A 15,815-nucleotide genomic window follows, 5' to 3' on the forward strand; every position below is an offset into this window, starting at 1 on the left:
TCCTTCTCTAGGTTGTCCCGCCCGAGTTCGATAGAGGGGCCCACCTTGGAACAACTGTATACAAATTTAGAATTAAAACGGGCACACCAGAGATTTTGCAAATGCAAACAATACCATTTAGACTGCAGCCTGCGAAGCAGAAACATAACTTGCTGTTTGCAGAGGTGGCTGTTATTAGTTGTGGTTGTTTGTTTTTGATGTTTTCACCATTAGTTTTCTACCACGGATATTAACAGTGAGTAGTTTTTCTTGCTGTTGCTTGATAAAGTAGGAAAATCCTCTCTATTTTTGACTTTTTAGTTTGAGAATGTAGGTATAGAGGTAGAGGATTTTTCAAAGTCTCAATATGGCTTTAGGAAATACATAAGAAGTTCCTTTCTACCACAGCTATACAATTACATTTTAATACATAGTGAGTGTCCAACTTAATGTGAACCAAAACACGAGGTATACTATACAAGTAGGTTCCACAATAGTCTCGTATTGGATGTCTAGGTGCACCATGAATGACATTTGGATGGCCCTTACTCTGGACTCCCTCGGTAGCTGCCCTCACTCATTTGACACACGTTTGAAACAGTCCCTTTTATTTTTTTAAACATTTGATCAGTTTATCATGGACCAGCTGTGGCATTTACTTCGTATGTCTTTTTATGTTTTTAAATTTAGCTGAGTAGTCTATGATGTAATATAGAATTTCCTTTTTTATTGGTGGGATTTGTGTTACATTGTATAATGCTATTCTACTGTTAGCGCGCCTGGTCCTTAGTAAGTAAACTTTAAAGGGGACGCGTATAGGTCGATGAACCTTTTTGATTCGCATGGACTATTCTAGCTGGACTAATGGTGGTCACACTAATAATGAATACGCAATTCAATAACCATTAGTCCTCAAGATGTATGAATCAGAAACAATAACACCCCATGACCCTCCAGTCATGAATAACCACAACTCACTTATGCGTTTAAGTAGTTTTATTCCCTGTTAGTTACAAAACGAATTCATGAAAATTAGTTCCACTTTATTTACATCAACAATCTGTATTCATTCATTAGGAGGCGCCAAAGACCTAGTCTAATGAAAACTTGCATCAGAGTACATTCTAAAGCAGTAGCATAGGTCAATGATTGAATCAGGAATGAATAAGTTGACATGAATAGCAGAGTTCAGCAAATCAGTTTGTCAACCATTTGTCTCTGTATTGTCAATTTCATAAGGTAGGAACCTCACCTAACCCAGATTAGCATCAGCATGTGAGACTTCATGCGAAAACAGTTTAAAACATGAATTAGGTAAACATCTAGCTAAGGAAAAAAAGTATTAGACAGTGCAGTAGGTACCTAGAAAGGAAAGGCACAAAAGTTAAATCAGTCGCATTGTCATATCTACCTATCCTCGGTATGGATCAGCATCAAAGTCAGTCTTCGTCTTCAGGTCACCAATTGATTAGCATTGCATCAGGCTCTCAAGAGCTTGAGCCAAATGTCAGAATCTCAAATTTCTTCGATCTCATAGTCTCTCTTCAGATATCTGCACCTAACATCTCTACTCTCCCCTTCTGTCACGTCATTATATCAAAGTCGCCCAGCCTATGCCCCAATTCCTAATTGGTCAGTTAATCATCAGTTATGACTCTGTCCAATTGCCTATTTACTCCAAATCTATACATTTTAAAATTGTACAGCTCTCAGATTGTTTATTGGTCCACTTTGCGATGTCCTCATCATCCGGCTCGTCGGGTATCGAAAATGTTGCATCTTCTTCTCCAGTCAGTGTCTCTATTGTTCGAGTCCTGATAAAGTAAGTTCTGAACGCTTTACACAGTAGTTGATACATTCTAGTTTCCATCGTCTCCTGTCTGTCGGCTCATGCAGAGGTTTCAGTTAAACAATTTTCATTAAACAATGAGCAGTTCATGGTTAGTCTGAATTGTAAGCATCTTTCATTTTAACATTAATATTCAGCTTCTGCACGGGGCCTGGCAAAACTAGGGCACGACTTTGGCTAAGTTAAGCTCTACAATATAACGCAAAACACAAGTTAGCTCTCAGTATGTCCTACTACTACGTCATTTCTATACATTTTCTATATTTCCTATATGCTATTAATTTTATTAGTACATTCGTGAATCTTGGTGATCGCTCTCCGTGGGCACATTTTCAAACGTGAACATTATTTTTCTACGCTTATCTTTTTCTACATTTTTCATTCTTCAAAATACATAAACATTCTTCAGTAAACTTTTAACTTTTAGTTAATACATTTTGCTCTAACACTATTATTGTTCAGCGTGAATGCTGATGGAATAGCTTTTTATTAGAGTAGGAAAGCGGTGTCTTGCTTATGTCCTTTTTGGATAGTCAAAGCTTTGAGCCAGAAGTGGGATGTTTTTGTATCCAGCAGTGATACCAAAATAGCAAATAATGCTTGTGTATGGCGCGGAGTGAACGAGAACGGTTGAGGAGGAAGTATTCTAGGTGGTGAGACGATTTGCATTAAAGATCCAATTTTGTTGAGAGAAGGATTGTCCAAATTTAGAGATCCTATTCACATTATTGAGGTCTGATGTAATGGTGTGTGTGTGTGGTAAATGACCATGGTGAAACAGGACACCTGCTGCTAGGACGAGGACGGATGAGCAAAGTGACTTTGTGAAGTATGGTGAGAGTAATGAAGTGAAAAAAGGGTTGACAGCAATAAAATTATGAAGAAGTGTGTGAACACTCGCACATGTGAAGGACATGTAGGACCATGGCAAAGGAGTTCTTGAGTCAGTTTTGTGATTAGACAGTATGGTTTTTCATATTTGTTATGTATAATTTTAATGTACTAATCTTTTATTAGTGTTACTATTTCATTATGTGTATATTTTGCTGTATTTTGCAAAGGACAGAGGAGTGGCATCTGCTTAGAATATCTTTTTCACTTAAACTGAAAAGTATTTTTTCAATTAGTTGGTAATGCATTCCATTGTAGAATGGTTTTCTATTATTGTTCAAATTGAGGGCTTGTTGATCATAGTTCATGGGCCCTTTGTAGCAACCAGTTTATTTTCAGTTATAAGAAATCCACATTTATTATTCAGTTTTGGAAGCATAACGTCTTCATTACACCAATACAGTCAGTTTTTCTATGGTGTAAATTGACCAGAAAAGAAAAATCTTATGACACTACAAGTTTGCCATAAACATATCAATAAATCTAAAAGTATTCATTAGGTCTGGGGTTTTACATCACAGGTGTCAGACCGACTTATTGCTAACAATATAGATAACGAGGGTCCACACATTTCAGCCATTGGCTTGCGACTTTGTCAAACGTGCCTTAGCGCAAACCTAAGGAGTGTTCATTTATCACATAATGCTGTTTGGATGTATCCATCAGCGTACACACAAATGCTGGTGTTAAACTGGATGATAATATACTTTACATCTAGAACCCTCTCTGTCCACATCTGCTGGTTTCTTCCATGATCATTGTTCTAAAGTGATAACACTGCAAGCATTAGCTCATTAAATCGAACTTATTGGCTTTGCCAGTGGTGTGTTTTTTTTTTTGGGCTGGCGCTTTAATTGCCAGGTAATGCTTTAGAAAGAGAACATATATGTAGCATTCCATTGGCATGTGGTTGCTTGGTTGCGTCATTCCTTTTTCTTGAATGTTGAGCCAGGTAACATTATATCCATGTGTTAACATACTACTAGTACAGTGGCACCAGAGATCCCCTCTGCACGTTTCTGCTGTTATCTTTAGGCCTTTGTAACCCACTCACTATTGTATGGTTTGTCGTCCAGCTGAATGTTTTGTTGCTTTGCCCTAATAACATTCCTATTTATCATACTGTCAGCCTGTAATTATTGCCCAAGCCCTCACTTACCAGTTTCCTGGTGCTAGAGGTTAATACATTTTTTTTCTCAATTTTTGGCGGTTCATGTGTGCTTTATTTGTCTGGTGCATGATATTATGCCTGCTGTGCACAGCGTGGAGTTGCCTGCAGGGCCTGCCTGTTGCCAATCCCTGCGTACATCCAACCCCAACCCCATGCGTAGCCAGGCACAGCAGGGCCAGGCCTGCAGCCAGACTCTGTGACCCACCACTTGCATGCTGCAACCCCATTCCACAAACCAAAAGCAATGAGGAGGCACTCAACAAAATGGGGGGGGGGGGAAGCATGGAAAAACTGAAAACTAGGGAGAAACAAGGAGAAGGCAGACATAATAAGAGGGTAAAAGCAAGGAGAAAGCAGTGAAAACGAGGGAACAGCAAGGAGAAGTCCACAAAAAAACAGGAGGAAAAAGCAAGGAGAAAGCAGTGAGAATGAGGAGAAGGCAAGGAGATGGCACACAAAACATGGGAGAAAAAGCAAGAAAACAGAAGCAAGAGTGATGCAGCAGGACGGGAAAAGCTTTTTTATTTCTTCTTTTTTTAATTTTTTTTATTTATTCTTTTTGCCCCCTTTTAAAAAACAAAACAAAACAATTTGCTGCAGATTCCACCATGATTTTGTGGCAAAACGTTTGGTGGGGAAACATTTTTGGCCACCTGTGGGGCCCCACCACCAGGCCTAGGGAGTCAGGGTATTCCTACCCTGCCCTCTCTGTTTAATTGTTTAAAACTTTTTTTCTTGGGACTCGTCTGAGTCCCAAGATGGCTGCCAGCACTTCCTGGTGGAAGTGTTGGTAGCCAATAAGATCTGTCGGATTTGCAGAGGATCTGGTCAAAAATGTAGCCATCAGAACGGTCTGGACAGTTGATCCCATTGGTGGAACTTCAGGGGGAAAAAAAAGCGGTTTGATGGATTGTGAGGTCCCACCCCCTCCCCCTTATTTTTTTTCTTTTTCTCCTTTCGGTTTTGACTAAAAAACAGAACATGCCATGGCTTTTATCTGTCTGATGCTCATTATAATACCATATTACTGGAAACTTTAGTGTGCTTATAGCCAGTAAAGAATCTTAAAGGGTTGTGGATGTTCACAGATAATTTTAACAATGTGTGTAGAGTCCCATAATAATTTACAGTACAATAATAAAAAAAACAAATCTCTATAAAAGAGCTCCATGACCATGGAGCCCATCTACATTACCAGCAGTGGATTTTGGGTGAGGTGCAGTCTAATGACTAAGCATGGCACCTAGAATGTAAAGTTTGCATCCTTTTTAGGTAGCATACTGTGATAGGTAGAACGTGTCTTCCCAAATGGAGGCAGTGCTAGTACATAGAACTATGCTTTTTGTCCAGAGTGCTCTATAGTTATTTTATAGCTGTTACGTTCTAGTCCTTCAAAAACATTGTCAATAGATTTTCAGGACTTTTCACATTAATTTCCTCTTGATATGAGTTTTTTGGTTGTTATGGTGGATTATTCTCCAGGTGAGTTTACCGTTCTTTTTCTGCAGTGCTATCATCACCAATACTGTCATTGACTTAGAGGCACTGCCAAAGAAACATAATGCACTAAGTTCTTAGTGTCAGATATTGATGTGCATTTAATGTCTGACAAAATAGAAATATTTTTAGTAGTTCATAGTGTCAAACTGCCCCATGTAGCGTTTTTTCAGCTCACATTCTGACTGACTGGTGGAAATAGATATTGGATTCCTAAAGAGGAGCTGTTCAAACCATTCTTAAAGCCAGATTGCGGTTTACAGCCTATTTACATGAAAAACGTTGTATTTATTTTAACATACCACTTACTACCCTGGTGTTACTCAGCTCTGTTTGGGGGAGAAATGCTCAACTAGACTTATCCCTGGTTGATTTTATGCAATGCAGCCTTACAAAGCCGCACTGCATCAATCCAACCAGGAGAAAGTCTGATTTGAGCTTCTCTCTCCTTTAACATAACCCAGGAAATTAGAAAAAACATGACAAGCTGCCACTTAAAAGTGGCAGCTGTATGTTTGCAGTAAACTTTAAATGTAAAGATAAATTTACCACAGTGTATAATTTAGTAGAATAGTAGGAGTATTTCCTAGTAGTCAGGTTCACTTAGAACAAATATAGAAGACCTTTTTTAGTTTTAATGCACATCAAAGGAAAAGGAGTCCTGCTAGCACAAAGATGTAATATAGACTGAATTGCTGTAATCGTAAAACTTGGTTAAAACGCACAAGGAAGAAACAAATAATGAATGGGAAGGAAAAAATGCATTGGTAAAGGATTAGTCCATCATCCCAACACTAAAGTGCATTTGTTTAAAGGCAGGTATGCACACTTGATTAAGAAAAATGCAGTCACTGTGAGGGCAAGAGGTCCGATAGCTGAAGCGACTGACCCGCCGCTCATGCCGTGTTCTGTGTTGAGCAGAAGCAAAGTGCGAATGACGGGTAAAAAGAACACTGGATGAACAGAGCTGACCCAAAGCTCTTGTGTGTATAAAATAATACATATTTTTTATTACGTGAGATTGGCAGTACTGCCAACCTCTATTTAGGCCCGACCTAGAAAGAAATCTGTTGCTTTATGTAAATTGCCATTATGTTTGCTCGTTCATAAATGGAATGCCCTTTAGCTGCGCGTGTTTACGATTAACGTTTTCTGGATTTTGTCTGCAAATACTGTTCTTGTCCATAAGTGTGCACGAAGTCCGTTTCTCCTTGGCTTTTTTTTGCCCAGGTTAAGGTTTGGGAATTCTCTGCTGAGAGCCAAAGAGGCTATCTCTAGAGCTTGCAGCAGCGAGACTCCTCGGTGTGCAATCACAAATTGAGCCTTTACGTCACTGTTAACCACTGTGCCAGGAGAGGTCGGTGGGGGGAAAGGGCGCGGAAGGATGAATGTGATGACTGAACTTCCTTTGTCAGTAACAAACAACATTCTGGCACGATCTCGTAGGCAGGCGGTCGGATCGGACGGAGCCTGTAGTGGCAGCTGAACAACCGTGCACATAGTTTGAGCTTTTATTTTACAACCCCCCCCCCTTCCAATTGGATCTTACCCACATAAATGGAGCTCTAAAACAGGTTCGTAATACATGATATCTATTTATATGTGCACAATCTATTTTAACTCTTTAATGACAAGCAAACCCTTTATGCAAGCCATTGTTGAACATATCCTGGACTAATCTTGGTTTACTTTCACATACCCTCCGCTTCCTTAAGTGACCTACAGTGCTACCTCGCGTTCTCTGTCTTTTGCAGAGTGAATCTTTTTCTGAATTTACATGCTGTGAAATATTCAGCCACCTAGTGGTTGGGTCCAGTACATGGGTAACGCTCACATTATCTATTTGATTTGCTCTTGGGCGTAAGGTTAGGGGCATGCCTTTGGTATCAATAGCGTTTTGGTGGCTTTAGGTCACCATATGTGCAGCTTTGATACATCTGTCTACTGTGGCAGTGGAAGCTGCTGCCGTACATTGTGCTCTTTTGTTCAATTTCAATCGAGAATGAAATGCTAGGAAGTGAAAAGAATAGATGCCTTTTAATGCAGATGTTTGTGTTTCCTTAAATATTAAGTAACCTGTCATTATAACGCTTTCACCGTGTGCAAAGTCCTCTTCGGGGTATTTGGAGAGAATGGTTTATAGAATATTTGTTCAAAACTGGGACTAATAACAGTATGAAACAATAACTAAATAAAAGCGTTTTTGTGTTTCTTTCTAGGACTTGGAAGCCGAATTTCCCTGACGCTCCGTGGTCCAAAGAATCTAAGCATGGAATGACATGAAGGAAATAATTTAAGGATTAAAGGCTTTTAGGACAAACACCTTAGTGAGGTGTAGCACAGACTTGCTTGCTTTGGTTGTTGATCTCTGAAACCAAGTGGTGAAAGATGGCGGATCAAGGAATGTTGAGTTTGTTTGGGGAGGATGGCAATCTTTTTAGTGAAGGTTTGGAAGGGCTTGGAGAATGTGATTACTCTGAAAATGCAGTTAACCCCATGGGACAGCCGATTACAATAGATCAAGGGTTTGTTTCATTGCAGTCCCCTCTACATCATACTCCTCCACATCAAAATCAAACTAAGTTGTCTCACTTTGATCACTATAACCAATACGAGCAGCAAAAAATCCATCTTATGGATCAGCCGACCAGAATGATGACTAATCCTCCTGGTAACGGAATAGCATCTCCACATTCACAGTACCACAATCCCCCAGCCCCCCATGGTGGTGGTCAAATAGGAGGCTACCAGGGCATGCAAAATGAAAGGCATGCACAGCCATTTGTGGATAGTGGCTCCATGTGGGGACCTAGAGCTGTTCAGGTACCAGATCAGATCAGAGCTCCCTACCAACATCAGCAACAGCAACCTCCAGCACCTTCAGGGCCACCAGGCCAGGGTCATGGTCCGCACATCGGGCAGTTGGGAAATTTCATGACTCGTGATTTTTCAATGCAACAGCATGGTCCATCACAACAGCAAAGGATGAATCAATTTCCACAAGGTCCTGATGGCATGAATCGGGCGAATCCTTTCCTTGGCTCTTCAACATCAGGCCACTTGTCTCATGTGCCCCATCAGAATGCCAACATAGGACCATCTTTACGTCATTCAGTACAACAGTTTCATCATCACCCCCCTTCTCACCATGCAGAACCTGTTCATAGTCCCCGATTTTCCCCTAATCATCAGCAGGGTACTGTTAGGACACAAAATCTTAATTTTAATTCTCGAAGCCAGACAGTACCATCGCCTACTCTTAACTCAGGACAGTATTCACGTTATCCTTATGGTAATCTAAATCAGGGATTGGTTAACAATACAGGGATGAATCCGAATTTAGGCCTTACAAGTAACACTCCGATGAATCAGTCTATTCCTAGATACCCAAATGCTGTCGGATTTCCATCCAACAGTGGTCCTGGACTAATGCACCAGCAGCCCATTCACCCCAGTGGATCACTTAACCAAATGAGTACACAAACTATGCACCCTTCACAGCCTCAGGGAACCTACTCTTCTCCTCCTCCCATGTCACCCTTAAAAGCAATGAGTAATCCAACTGGAACCCCACCTCCACAAGTTCGTCCCGGTAGTGCTGGAATACCCATGGAAGTTGGAACTTATCCAAATATGTCCCATCCGCCACCACAGCACCAGCCCCCAGGTGGAATGGGAATGGGGCAGAGGAATATGGCTCCCAGAAACATGCAACAGAGTCAGCCGTATGTGGGCATGTCTCCAACACAAAGGGAGATGGGAGGGCACATGCGACCAAATGGCTGTCCTGCGGTTAGTCAGGCAGCTCCACAGGCAATACAAGAACGTTTGATGGCTGGACAACATCCAAGTCCACAGCAGTCTTTTCAGCAGCAAATGACAAACTGTCCTTCAATGCAAGCCCATTCAGCAATGCATCATCAGTCTTCACCGCCGCCACATCCCCATCATCAGTCATGGACACAGCTTCACTTGTCGCCTCAGAACACGCCTCAAAAAGTGCCTGTCCATCAGGTGAGTTTAACAAAATGTTTTTGTGTGCCTATATATATATTATGTGTATGTGTTACTAGTTAAGTGATACATTTCCCAACCACAGATTGTTAAAATCATTTGTTCTTACTGAAGCAGTTCATAAAATATTGTGGAAAATTGGGACCATACTTTGAAATCATCTTGCATAATGAATCCAACAAAATCCCTATACTTTGGTATGTTAAACGTACTTGTTACTCATTTGTAAACTGAACACCCTGGCACGTAGCAGAGTGAGTGGTAAGATCTCTGCAGGGATTTACTTGCGTGTGGGCTGTCTGCCAAGTCCGGGTTTAAAACCCTTAGATTTTTTTTGTTTTTTTTGCTTTGTGTGATCACTCAACTTTACCCATTGGGGAGTCTTTTGTCTGATTCAAACTTCAGCATTAACTAGGTGCAAAATAGTAATCTCGACTTGAGTTCACATGTGTAGACTGCATGCAATAAAGTTGTTGCTTTTGAAATTATTTTGCTATGACCCTTTAAAGTGCGTTTTCAATGGTTTATCCTAACTAGATGTCCGCTAGGACTCAACACCATCTTGTTCAAAATAGATGCCTCATAATGTTCGTGCACTATTAATTTTGCTGCAAGTAGTCAAGCAAGTTGTTTATTTCTTGAATTACACTGTTCTCGAAGACTCCAGCATAAGCTCGGTATTTTATATTTTATCCAAGTTTTTTCGGCTTGCATGCAGTTTTACGTTCATTCACAACGGTTCACTGTTTATATAACTAGTTTGTGTTGACACCTCTGGATGAAACTAGGTCAGAGCGGACTGAATTAATATTCATGTAGTGTGCTAGGGCTTAGGTGGTAAGCCTATATGATGATTCTGATGTCCTATTTATGAATAGTTGAAAATACATTTCTTTTGCTCGCACCTTGATGATTCTACACTTTCCATGCTTTCGTAGGAGAAAATGACCTATATAATCCCTCAAATTTGGGAGTGAGCTAAATGGTTTGTTTTGGTTGCTACTGGAGCTGCTGTTCAATTGCTTACTGATTTTGTTGCAGATTTGAAACTTTGCTTATTATTGACTTTGACTTGCTGCATAAGCACTTTATTATCTCTGTATTGTACTTCTAAAATGTTTGTACTCTTCATAAATTTTTAATACCACCCTAGAACTCACTTGTTGAGTACATTTTTAGGGTTGAGCCTGCGTCGCATGCGTATCGCTAGCGAGACGCTTTAGGTATTAGAAAAGGGCTCGGAGCTCCGTCGACGTCACATCAGTGTCTTTCATTGGCACGTTAGCTTGCCTGTTAGAATCTGCTTGCTTTGACTAGTGGAAGGCACGCATACGTCATGCCTTTTCCGGTGGTTAGCCCTTCTCGAGTGCAGCGACCAAGTACAGAAAACATGCGAGGCTCGCTGTTTCCCATCAGGTTTGTGGACTACTTTTTTTCTGTTTTCGCAGCGCGATCTCGCTGGGCAGAAATCGAGCGCTTTTGCATACTATCGACCTTGTTACACGGTTAATTGCACTTTTACCGGTTACGTTCATAGTTGCACTTTTGCAGATAGGTATAGCGATCGCGCTGTTTTTTTCTTTTAACGCAAGAAAAATCCGGTTGGGAGTTTACAACTGGGAATAGCTGTAACTCTGACAAATGCGAGACCCTAGTGCATTGCAAAAGCTTGTTTCTTATTTAACTTATTTTTTTTTATAAGAAAATGTTTTATTAGGTTTTGCAGAAGGAAATAGAACAACAAGGCCTACATGTCCTGTAATAATAAACAATACTGATTTTGTTTAGTTGACATTCAGTATAAATATGACAAATATGCCCTACCACCATCCCCTCACCCGCTGTTAGAGAAGGATGTCCTGATTAGATGGCCCAAAATTTTTGGTCAATCTAATCCCTTTCCCCATGTTGTACTCGCTAACTACTCCATCTAGCAGTGTGTAAATGGGGCAGGTTGGCTCACATTCTATACCTCGGTAGTTAACCCATTGTTTCCAAATCTTTAGGTGTTTGAGGTCAATCCCTTGCTTTGTATACTGCGATTTCCATTCCCATGCAGTGATCCATACTTTTCTTCCACACCATCAGCGAGGGGGTTGCTGTCGCCTTCCATTCCCTTGCTATGTCCCTTTTTAGCAATCATCAGTCCCAGGTAGAGGAGGGATCTCTTATATCTGTCTCTCCACATGTCTTCTGTAATATTCAGTAGGGCTACTTTTGGGGTTGAGCTGGACTTGCCACGACAGAACTCTACCCTGGCATGTAGTCACTCCCGCCTGTAGCTAGTTGGCTCTGGGCAGCTCCAGACTGTACATGAATGAATTACCCCTCACCCCCCAATTCCACATCGTAGGCTGATTGGAGAATGCATCAGCTCCAGAGGGGGAGGCATGTGAGGTGCACCCTATGAATATATTTGAACTGTTTCATCCTAAGTCAGGTCGCTATGGCTACTACCGTTGGTGTGCCTAGAATTTTTGTCCAGTCTTCATCTTCTATGCCTCCCACATCTGCCTCCCTGGCTGCCTGATGGGCACCAAAGTTGTCTGGTTTGATAGAGAAGTGTACGGATTGTTTTTGCCACCTTATGGTCTCCTAGATCGCCCATTATCAGTTTGCCTTCCAGAGGGTTAAAAACTGTGAGTTCTGTCAGTGCGTTTATATGTGGGCTTAGTGTGTGTCTGAGTTGGTGGTATTTGTGGAACTGGCTCTTATGGAGCTCATATTCATCTTGGAGCATCTGTATTGATTTTTAGAACTGTGCCCTGCATTACATCTCCCAAAGTAGAAATCCCTATGCGATACCATCTACGAAAACCTAACAGGGCCCCCACCTACGGGAGTATATCTCCTCACCACAGCAGCATCTGCTCTGTCCGTCTACCCCACCATTTTAGACGGCAAAGGGTAGACCGCTTCACTTACTGTACAGGTATGTCACCATTGGTTCTTGCTCCTGGCCCATTTGTCCAGTACCTATGCTGGATCACCCTGTGTCACACCACCATTCATTTACCATCAGGGGATGGACAGCAGCATAGTAATAATAAACATCTGCTGCCACAGTAGGTTGATTGGAAGCCTTCACTGAGGGCCACCTGGGGGTACCCCCACTCCCATAGGAATGAAGTGAGGATTGAATTTAGGTGGCCAAACTACCTTCTTGGGACACCGCAGTGGAAATGTTGAAGTTGATTTAGAAGTCTGGGTAGTAATACCATTTTAAAGATTGCTGAACGACCAATTAAGGATAGTGGAAGTACTGACCAAACTTTGGTATTATCTTTTAGGTGACTATCTAGTGGTTCCATGTTTGCATGTCAGGCTGTTTTCTTGTCTGGCGACCCATACGCCTCCAGACATCTAAATCCTTCAGTAACAATCTGTTGTTTTCCGCCCACCTCATTCCCCTCTTGATATGCTCCCATAGCCAGTACTGTGTATTTTGTGTATTCATGCAAAGGCTGGATGTGCCTAACTTGTTGTCTTGGAGATGTCTCTTCGGGGACCGTGAGGAAGAAAAGGATATCATCTGCATAGCATAGCTCTCTATGACCGTCCCTCACTCCACTCGAACCCTCTGTACTTTTGTGCCCATCCTTACCAAGGCAGCTAATGGCTGTGTTACCAATGCAAATAGCAGGGGGTCAGAGAGCATCCCTGCCTCTTTCCCCTCCGAATTAGGAATTTATCGGACTGCATCACTGCTACCCTCACTGATGCCATTCAGTTTGTGTAGAACAGTCGAATATGGGAAATGAACCTGGGGCCAAATCAGAGGTGGTGAAGAAGGAGAAACAAGTATTCCCAACTCACTGAGTCGAAAACTTTATTGATGTTGGCCAGTAAGAGTGCCGCTAGGCTTCTCAACCTACCCACCACAGCATAATATACTCTACAACTGTTATGGCGGGTCATCAAGCGGGGCATGAAGCTGGATTGGTCAGGGTGAGCCAGAGCTGGGATGTGTTTTATAAGCCGACTTGTCAGGTCCTTCGCCTGAATCATGACCTCCATGTTTAAGAGGAAAATTGGATGGTATAAGGCTATGTCACCAGGAGGTAAAATTCACAGGGAAACCCATTAGGTTTAATGGGTTTAATGCCTTCCCATTATTCAGTGCTGTTGCTGCTGAGAATATTTAATCTCCTGTTAACTCTTCATCTAAGGAGTCGCCCGCTGTCTTCATAAGTCTGCAGTGGGGGAGCCCATACATGCTCTTCTATTTAACTTTATTTTTAATGTGCTGTTTTTGTAGCGTATCTTGAGGCACACTGTGTCATGAAATTGAGGTTTAACACCATCCTTTATCCACTCACCCCTTGAGTGTGCTGTTGAGGTGTAGGATTTTAAGGTTACATTCTGATATTGGTATTTTACTGTCTGAGTTGGATGCGGTTTACGCTGGCTACATAGCACTGGACTGATCGCCCTTATTCAATTTTCAGATATCTTTAAATTTAAACACAATCTGAAGTTTCAGTTCTATCCGCTCCTAAATTAGTATATATATATTTTTGTTGTTGGTTCAAGAAAGCACTGAAAACGTGTCCTTGATAATTAACTCAAGATTGCACATGGTTTACTGTGACGTCCTGCATTGTGCTCCCTCAATCAAGTTTTCTTGAGCGACATGATGCTGGGCTGCTCCTTTAATTGCTGGGAACCTTCTAATTTTGTCTTGCCTATTCCTTAAGAATGAATTGAAGAAACCTGGTTTATTGTTAAGAGTTTAAAAGCTGCACTTTTTGGGCTTGGGTAAGTCTGCCTTCATGAAAAACATACCAGACACTTCTAGAAACTAGACATCTAGGAGAGTCTAGGATGGTGTGATTCACATGCACAAAACACTATTTTCATACCCACAGTGCCCTGCCGTCTTCAAACTTTGCCTGAAGTCATGCATTTTCCCTATAATTTTGTGACAAACTTCTGGAATCTGCAGTAATTCACCAAATGTCTACCTAGCATTATCCCCTTTATACAGATATAAACTCTTCCCCACTTGTGTGGTTGGGCCTAGTGCCAGCAACAGGAACGGATTCACTTTTGGTCATTAGGAGTCTCCATGCAAGGGCTCCCATTGTCCTTGGTTTGATCTGTTCCTGTTGCAGCACTAGGCCCAACCACACAAGTAGAGCAACGTTTTTAATGACACAGGTGGGGGTAAAGTTGGGTGGTAGGAAATTGTGGATTCCCTGCTATTCTGGAAGTTTCAGTCACAGGAATGTAAGATTTCTAGCAATGTTGGAAGTTTCCAGGGCATTGTGGGTAAATAAAACTTAATGGCATCCACACAAGACATGCCATCCTGGATTCTCCTAGTTGTCTAGTTTTTAAAAATGTACAGACTGGCTAGGGTCCAAAATCTAGAGCTACCCACATCGGAAACAATTTCCTTTTAGAAAATAAGCTGCATCCGTGTTATGTTTTGGGCCATTTCCAGTCATGGGCACTAGGTCTACACTCCGTGAAGGTACCATTTGTATCAGGAGATTTGGGGGGATGGCGGGTGGAAGGAAGTTTGTGGCTCCCTGCAGATTCCAACTTAGCATCACAGAAATATTAGGACTTGTTTTTTTATTTATTTTTTATTTTGAGGTTTACAATGGATTCTGGGTAAAAAAAAAATAGGGTGAGGGCCGTCCAGGTCAGCCTGTCCTGGATACCCCTAGGTATCTAGTTTAAAAAAATGTACAGGTTGACTAAGTTTCCCTAGGTGCCGGCTGAGCTAGGGTCCAAAAAGTAGAGCTACCCTCATCAGAAAAAAGAGGGCTAGTTTGGGGTGGAAAAATGTGCTGTGTCCATGTTGTGTTTTGGGCCGATTCCTGTGTGTCGCTCCCCTCGGGCCATATTGTATTTAGGCCATTTCAGCGTCCCTAGGGGGCAGATCGGCCTATTTTTGTTAGGCCAATCTGTCCCCAAAGGGGGCAGAAACCTCTAGACACCATGGATTCAAGTTAAGTATCATTTTTACCGGGAGACTGAGGGGAACGTTGGGTGGTAGGAAATTTGTCCTGGTGCGGTGATCCCACACAGAAATGTGGGAAAAATTAGATTTTTTTTTTCTTTTTTTTTTAAAGCTAAATTTGAGGTTTGCTGAGGATTCTGGGTAAGAAAACATTGGGGGATCCACGCAAGTCACACCTCCCTTGACTCCCTCGGATGTCTAGTTTTCAGAAATGTCTGGGTTTGGTAGGTTCAGTTTGGTTCATAGTTATTTATGTGCACAGCGTCATCAACAAATTGGCTGGTTTAGTCAACAGAAGGGTTTTTCTAAGTGTGGTAGGTGTAAGGCAAGCAGCAGTAGCAAGAATGTTAAGATGTATAAGACAGCCCTGAGTGAAAACAGAAAGATTAATAAAGCTATCTCTTGTGTGTCAGATTACTGCATTTATGTTTTACAATGTCCCT

General features: G+C 41.6%; 1 protein-coding gene across 3 annotated transcripts in view; it reads left to right on the forward strand.

Moving 5' to 3' along the window:
• The window catches only part of CHD7 (chromodomain helicase DNA binding protein 7), a 552,230-nt gene that overhangs the window by 61,925 nt on the left and 474,490 nt on the right, over positions 1–15,815 (forward strand). For all 3 annotated transcript variants that reach the window (XM_069220233.1, XM_069220235.1, XM_069220234.1), the window contains exon 2: positions 7,607–9,401. In XM_069220233.1, the coding sequence (XP_069076334.1) occupies positions 7,776–9,401 (1,626 nt within the window). In that variant the 5' untranslated portion in view covers positions 7,607–7,775. The remainder of the gene's footprint in view (positions 1–7,606; positions 9,402–15,815) is intronic.

Source organism: Pleurodeles waltl, chromosome 2_2 (genome assembly GCF_031143425.1).
Source record: "Pleurodeles waltl isolate 20211129_DDA chromosome 2_2, aPleWal1.hap1.20221129, whole genome shotgun sequence".
Classification (NCBI taxonomy): Eukaryota; Metazoa; Chordata; class Amphibia; order Caudata; family Salamandridae; genus Pleurodeles; species Pleurodeles waltl.